This window comes from Mytilus trossulus, chromosome 2 (assembly GCF_036588685.1).
Source record: "Mytilus trossulus isolate FHL-02 chromosome 2, PNRI_Mtr1.1.1.hap1, whole genome shotgun sequence".
In the NCBI taxonomy this organism is placed as follows: Eukaryota; Metazoa; Mollusca; class Bivalvia; order Mytilida; family Mytilidae; genus Mytilus; species Mytilus trossulus.
In genome coordinates, this window is record NC_086374.1 from 32,593,625 (window position 1) to 32,600,801 (window position 7,177).

General features: G+C 31.8%; 1 protein-coding gene across 1 annotated transcript; it reads left to right on the forward strand.

The window, feature by feature from the left end:
* The first annotated feature begins 308 nt into the window (after positions 1-308).
* On the forward strand, positions 309-1,325 carry LOC134705723 (uncharacterized). The gene has a single exon (XM_063564444.1). It carries the CDS (start codon positions 309-311, stop codon positions 1,323-1,325), a length of 1,017 nt encoding a protein of 338 aa, XP_063420514.1.
* The last annotated feature ends 5,852 nt before the right edge of the window (positions 1,326-7,177 follow it).

Genomic DNA, 7,177 nt, shown 5'->3' on the forward strand with positions numbered 1-7,177 from the left:
TGTAATCTCATAATTGTATGATATTCTTTCACAGTCTTTGTCCAGTACGGTTTTAAATGTTTTACGTACTGTTTACCGGGAAGAGTGTTGTAAATTACTTTACTTTCTTTTATTATAGACATTATCGTATAATTGGTAAACGTCTTCACGTCGTTTACCGCGGTAATTACGTAACTGTATATTCGACGTCGCTATTTAACGACGATGTTGTATTCTTACATGTAGTTTAGATAAAGATTTCGTTCAATGAAGACGTTCTTCATCATTTCGTTAGAATATGTCAAATTGGTACCGTGACAAAAAGAGCGATGAGTTCTAAACTCAAAGCTATTCGAGCTGGACATCGTGGTGCAGTCACGAAATTACTGAAGCGAGTGAGCGGAAATTTCGATGAGTTATTAAAGGAATACGATGTCAATGAAATTATGTCAATCAGGGAAATGATACGGAAAAAGGAAACAGTTATCTCGGAACTCAACGACAAAATTGTGGAAGAAATTTCGGAAGAGGATATTCAAGAAGAGATAGAAGAAGCCGACAGGTATGAATTTGATATTCAAATTACTTTAACAAAATTAACAAAAGTAATCCGGGAAGCAGATAACACAACATCTATGAAACAACAACAATTAAACCCGCACGCCACAGAATTTACAATTGCAAACAACCAAATAAACCCGACTCCAGTAAGTTTCACGCCAGCAAATAATTCTTCATCTACATTTTCAAACTCCAGTATGTACCATAAATTACCAAAGCTTACCCTACCCACGTTCGGAGGAAATATACTGGAATGGCAGCCATTTTGGGATTCCTTTTTTGCAGCAGTTCATGAAAATTTGTCCTTAAACGACGTTCAGAAGTTCAACTATTTAAGGTCTCAATTGTATGGAGAAGCAAGCCAGTGCATCTCAGGATTACAAATTACGAACACAAATTACGCTCAAGCCATACATGTATTGAAACAGAGATTTGGTCAACCCCACAAAATTGTGAATGCCTATATGCAAAGCCTTATTAGTCTACCCAGTCCATCCGCGAATATTAGAGAGTTAAAGAACTTTTACGACAGTATGGAGAATTACATTCGAGGTCTTGAGGGAAAGGGACAAACACATGAATCGTACGGGAGCCTTCTAGTACCAATTATCTTCAATCAAATTCCCAGAAACATCCGACAAAATATGGTACGCGTTAATGGAAATGATAGATGGAATTTACAGTTGCTACGTGACGCAATTCAGCATGAAATTACTATCCAAGAAGCAGGTCAGTCCGTAAGTTGTTATGAATCAGAATCAGAAAAACATCTACGTCAGCATTGATAGTAAGTACAAAACGAAACTACGAATCAAATAACAGTAATTTAACTAGCAAACCCTGTATATATTGTAACGACATTCATGCTCCAACTACATGCATGACGGTAATAAATATTGATGACAGAAAGCGCACAGTTAAGGAGAAACAGTTATGTTTTAATTGTTTAGGAAGACACAGAATTGCAAACTGCAAATCAATGAATACATGTAAAATTTGCGGTAAACGACATCACACAAGTATTTGCAATAAGGCGGAACAATATACGCAAAACGAAACAAAAACAGAAACGGAAAATTATAATTCAGGAAAAATAGACAGCAATCTCTCAGTAGCAAGCATGCAATCATTAACGACACCAGTAAGACCTCAAGTTCTTTTGAAAACCGCGATAGTTACAGTCTCGTCCGACAAAATCCATTTTAGTCAAGCAAACACCTTATTCGACGAAGGTGCACAGCGCAGTTTTATTACCAAGGATATGGCAGATAAATTAAACTTGAAACCCGTGAGAAATGAAGATATAACGGTCTCCGGATTCGATGAAACAAATACGAAGGTAAGACATCTTCAAGTGGCTACTGTTTATTTACGAGACCAGACAACAAAATTAATACCAATTAATGTACTTATCGTTCCAAAGATTGCTCACGCTATACAAACATACACAAGAAACCAGTCATTTTTTCCGTACTTGAATGGATTCAATTTAGCACACCCTGTATCACAAGACGAGGACTTCGAAGTCTCAATATTAATCGGCGCCGATTACTTTTGGGATATTGTAGAGGACAAAGTTATTCGAGGACCGGGACCAACCGCAGTGAAATCGAAAGTAGGCTACTTATTATCTGGCCCTATGCATCGAAATTCATCAGAACATTTCACTTCGTCACTTTCACCAATCATGAATATCATAACCCCACACAGACATGAAGAACGTGAGAACATCAAGACATCGGAGAACTTTACGACAAGCCGTATTCACTACATACCACCGACTGTTAATTCAGATATATTAAGAACAGATTTTACGAAGACTGAAAGCGCTTTCAACTATCGCCCAGTATCGTACATTTCGCCGGATCCGAGATCCAGAGCAATTTCAAGGAAGGAGGATATCACCTGAGAACTTTATGCACAAAGAGGACAATATGAACGCATCAACAGAACCGACCTTGCCTGATGACGTCGCATATAAAGAGCACAATTTTCTGAAAATCTTTGAAAAAGAACGATAAAAAGCATTAGAGAAACAGATTCCGACACTATAACTCGTGTATTACGATATTTCTCCACTCTCGACAGTTAAATTTTATTATTTAAAGGGCTCGGCAAGCCTCGCGCTTTAAATAATAAAATTTAACTGTCTCGAGTGGAGAAATATCGTAATACACTTGTTGCAGTGTAAGAATCTATATTTCTTACATGTAGTTTAGATAAAGATTTCGTTCTATGAAGACGTTCTTCATCATTTCGTTAGAATATATGTCAAAAGAGTTTCCATATCGGCTCTCAAAATAGCATTGACTATTTCGCTGTAGTATTGTTCAATATTAGCTGGAGTAGCAGTTGGTGATTTAATGTCCCATAAGAATTGTGACACGGCAAAGGAATAATCGGCAATAGCACCGTTCTGTACAGATTAAGTCCATGATATACGCCTTTGAGCAGTAAGATCGTCGTCTTTAGATACATAGTTTGTATTGTTCGAATTTGCATTACGTGTGAACGTAAGAACGTGAAAGCAAGGTCGACAGATATGGTTTCATCCCTTGTGCAAAATCAAATTTATAGAAATTACAAAGACTGCTTTTGTCATTTTTTTTCTTAATAATGCCTTCACCGGACAAACCTTCAAAGATACTGTTTAATTATATATGAGTTGACATTCGAAGTGATCCAGGCCAATCATATTGAAAAAAAAATTATTTATTGTAGATAGTTCCAGCCCCTTTGAAACTTTGAGGACTTTATCTTTTCAAATACAATTCGCAATAATTTACTTGAATCAAGGCCTTGAATCCTAGAAAAATAAGACACCCTTGGTTTATCAAGAAAATCGTTTTCCCAAATCTAGGAAAAAAGCTGCTTTTGTAATATTCATCTTAGTATTAAAAATTGTAATATTTGTACTACTGAACAGTCATCAAATTCTTATGTAATTCTTTCATTATATTGATCTATTCAAACTTTACTATTCTGCGTATTTCTCTCCATACTGTTCATTTTTACACTATTTATTTTGTTGTTCAGAAAAACAATCGTCGAATTTCGATATATTGATTTTACAATAAAATTAATGTAAATGATAACCGAAGAAAATCAAGCATTTTGTTTGATATATTTACGATCTCAAACAAAAAGTTACATCTTCACCAAACTTTCAAAAAGACGCATTCACTGTCACCATTAAGATAATGGATTTGGACTCTTTGAAATTATATTCCTCACAAAAGATATCTAAAAATATGAGAGAACAAATAAAATTAAAATTTAAGAATTTTTATGAAACGCTAGAAAATGATGAAATTATCAGATATAAGGCTAACAGCAAACTTACTATTTATAAACATGTAAAAATAAATAATACAGAAGAAAAATATTTAACTTTCTCAAAACTTAAATTCAGAAAACTGGTAATGAAATTTAGATTAAGTGACCATAATTCATCAAAAGAAAAGGGAAGATACCTTAAAATACCGAGAGAAGAAAGATTATGCAAAAACTGCAAACAATTTGAAGATGAAATTCATTAATTTTTATATTGAAGTAATAGATGGTTTATTTTTATTTTTTGATAAATGAGAATAATTTACGCACTTTATAAATTTAAATGACATCGATAAAATAACATTTATAAACAACCCAATATCTCACATTCAGGTAAATATAAAGCTAGGATCCTTTTATAAAACAGTCTATCGAACTGAGGGCAGGGGAGTCTTGTAATATATACTTTTATTTTGTATATTAATGATCTTGTTATTTAGTTGAAAATAAACAAAATGACAATAATACATAAATAGCAACAGACTTATTGCAGTTAACTGAAATGACAGCTTCAGACCTCAATTAAACTGATTGAAAAAATATGTCTTCATCATATGAATATCCGGCATAATCCCTCCCGTTAGGGGTTAAGAATCATACCATCATAAAATATATGGGTTTATTCTCATTTCGCCTTAGCTGTCAAAATTATAATATAAAATAATCCCAGTTTGCCTTAGTACACATTTTCAGGTTAAATATAGATTCTTACATTGATACCAGTGGATTATCGGATTTATCCAATCGAGATAGTTAAATTATCAATTTTAAAGTCCGAGCCGCCTCGGCGAGGACTTTAAAATTTATAATTTAACTATCGAGATTGGATAAATCCGATAATCCACGAGTAACTATGTAAGAATCTGTTTCTCTAATGATTAAAAAGACATTTTCTTTTTTTGTTAACCAAAAATCCCCTTCGAGTGCCTTTCACATTGCACGAAGTTGTCAATTTCATTAACACCTGTTATCATATTTTGATTCATTCAGTTAGCTAAAAAGGTCATGACCTTTGAAATCATCCAATGATCTTTTGAGATCACTTGCAACCACACGTTGATTAAATTTTTTTATACAATGGGTTCGGAAAGGGATAAATTTCCATAGAGTTAGAGAAAAAGAATTAACACATCGAAATGGGAACTTAATATGTAAACAATGGAATCAAGTTAGTTTTTTGTTTGTTTGCAATTATGAATGATATTTGTTATTCTGGTGTCTTCCTCCTATTCCCACTTTTTTTAAAATACTTTTTCCTCTATTCCCACTTGCAAATAACAATAGATGTTTTGATAAATAATTTGTTTTCATAACAATCAAGGTTAATTAGAATTTCACCTAAGATTTACCTGTATTTTTTTTAAAGCACAACATATTTGGTTCACTGTTTAGGTATACTACTTTGGTTATTTGTTATATATATGTTTCTTTTTTCTTCAAAGAAATACTTTAAAAAATAAAGAAAAAATATGATAAATAAATTAGAGTTTGATTTATTTTAATTTTTTTGAATTTTTACTTAAAATCAAAGAAAAATTATGATAAATAGATGGGAGTTAGATTTAATTTTAAATTTTGAATGTGTACTTAAAAATAAAGTAAAATTATGATTAATAGATTGGAGTTACATTTCTTTTATAATTTTTATTCACCCGTCAAAATTTTGACGGGACGTATTATGGTATACAAATGTCCGGTGTCCGTCTGTCTGTCCGTCCGTCTGTCTATCCGTCTGTCTGTCCGGCGTAAACATGTTGCACTGTAACTTGAGAACGACTTATTCAAATTTCATGAAACTTAACATAGTTGTTTCTTATGATGGTCAAATGATCTGTATACTTTTTGGTGAAAGTAAGATTAACACTTTTTGAGTTACGGCACTTTGTAACTAAAACAGGGGTGTTTTTTTTCACATGTCGCACCATATCTCACAAACGATTCTTGATTATGGCTTAAAACTTTAAACACTTCTTAGTTATATTAATCATAATATCTGTATACTTTTTGGTGATGATTCAAAACTTTATTTTTGAGTTATTGAGTATTTTGTAAAAAGGGGGAGGATTTTTTTACATGTTGTGCCGTTTCTCAAAAACAATTAATGATTATTGCTTAAAACTTTACACACTTCTTTGTTATATTAATCTAAAGATCTGTATACTTTTTGGTGATGATTCAAAACTTTATTTTGGAGTTATTGAGTATTTTGTTAAACAGGGGAGTTTTTTTTTTATATTGCGCCGTATCTCAAAAATGATTTATGATTATTGCTTAAAACTTTACACACTTCTATGTTATATTAATCTAAAGATCTGTATACTTTTTGGTTTTGATACAAAATTTTATTATAGTGATATTTAGTTTTTTGTAAAAAAAAACCAGGGTTGGGGTTTAACATGTCCCGCTGTGTCTCAAAAACAATGTATGGTTATTGCTTAAAACTTTCTCAGAAACTATTTATGAGTATTGCATAAAACTTCGACACAAGACATCGGCGTATCATGTGCTCATGGCGCAGCTGTTTATCGAATTTGTTACCTTAAAAAAATTGTCTGCTGTCCTTATAAATCATGATATAAATAATATTATAACCAAGTATAATCTTAAGATGTCTCTATGAGCTCCAAGCTAAAAAATTGATATAAATTGTGGTCCTTCTCCAGTCAAGTCTTTATTCAGTTACAATGGCTAATGCATAACTACAAGTAAAATCGGTTACAGATTCGGAAACCAAAACCTTGTACACATTAACTTATATTTGTTTTAATTTCTTTTATATTTATTTTGTTTAAAAAATAAATCTCATACAGATGCAGACATAACTTATTGCCTGTTCTAAAAAAAAAAAAAATATATATATATAATTAAAAAAAAACTCTGGTTGATTAACAGTTTATTAAAAAAAAGTTGTACAGTATAATCCTTTGTATGCACAAATTTTCCTCCTATTCCCACATGAAATTTTACCTTTTCTTACCAGATTTTAAAAAAGTGGGAATAGAGGGAATGAACCGTTATTCTAATGTCAAAATCTGCCTTGAAAAACTTTTTAAAAGATGTTTTTGTGCGTCTTACCATTGTCTCACTTTTTTAATAAGAGTGGCTAATCTTTTAAAAAAAATATTTTTAAACTAATAATGTAGTAATGTACATGTAATAAAGAATTGCATGCTAGAACAGCACTTATACATAAGGCACTTTAATTATTTACATAAACATCAATAAATATTACTAGTAGTATTTTACTTATAAATGGACTTATTTTTTTTTTGCCAGGAAACATTACATTCACTCTGTGGTTAAA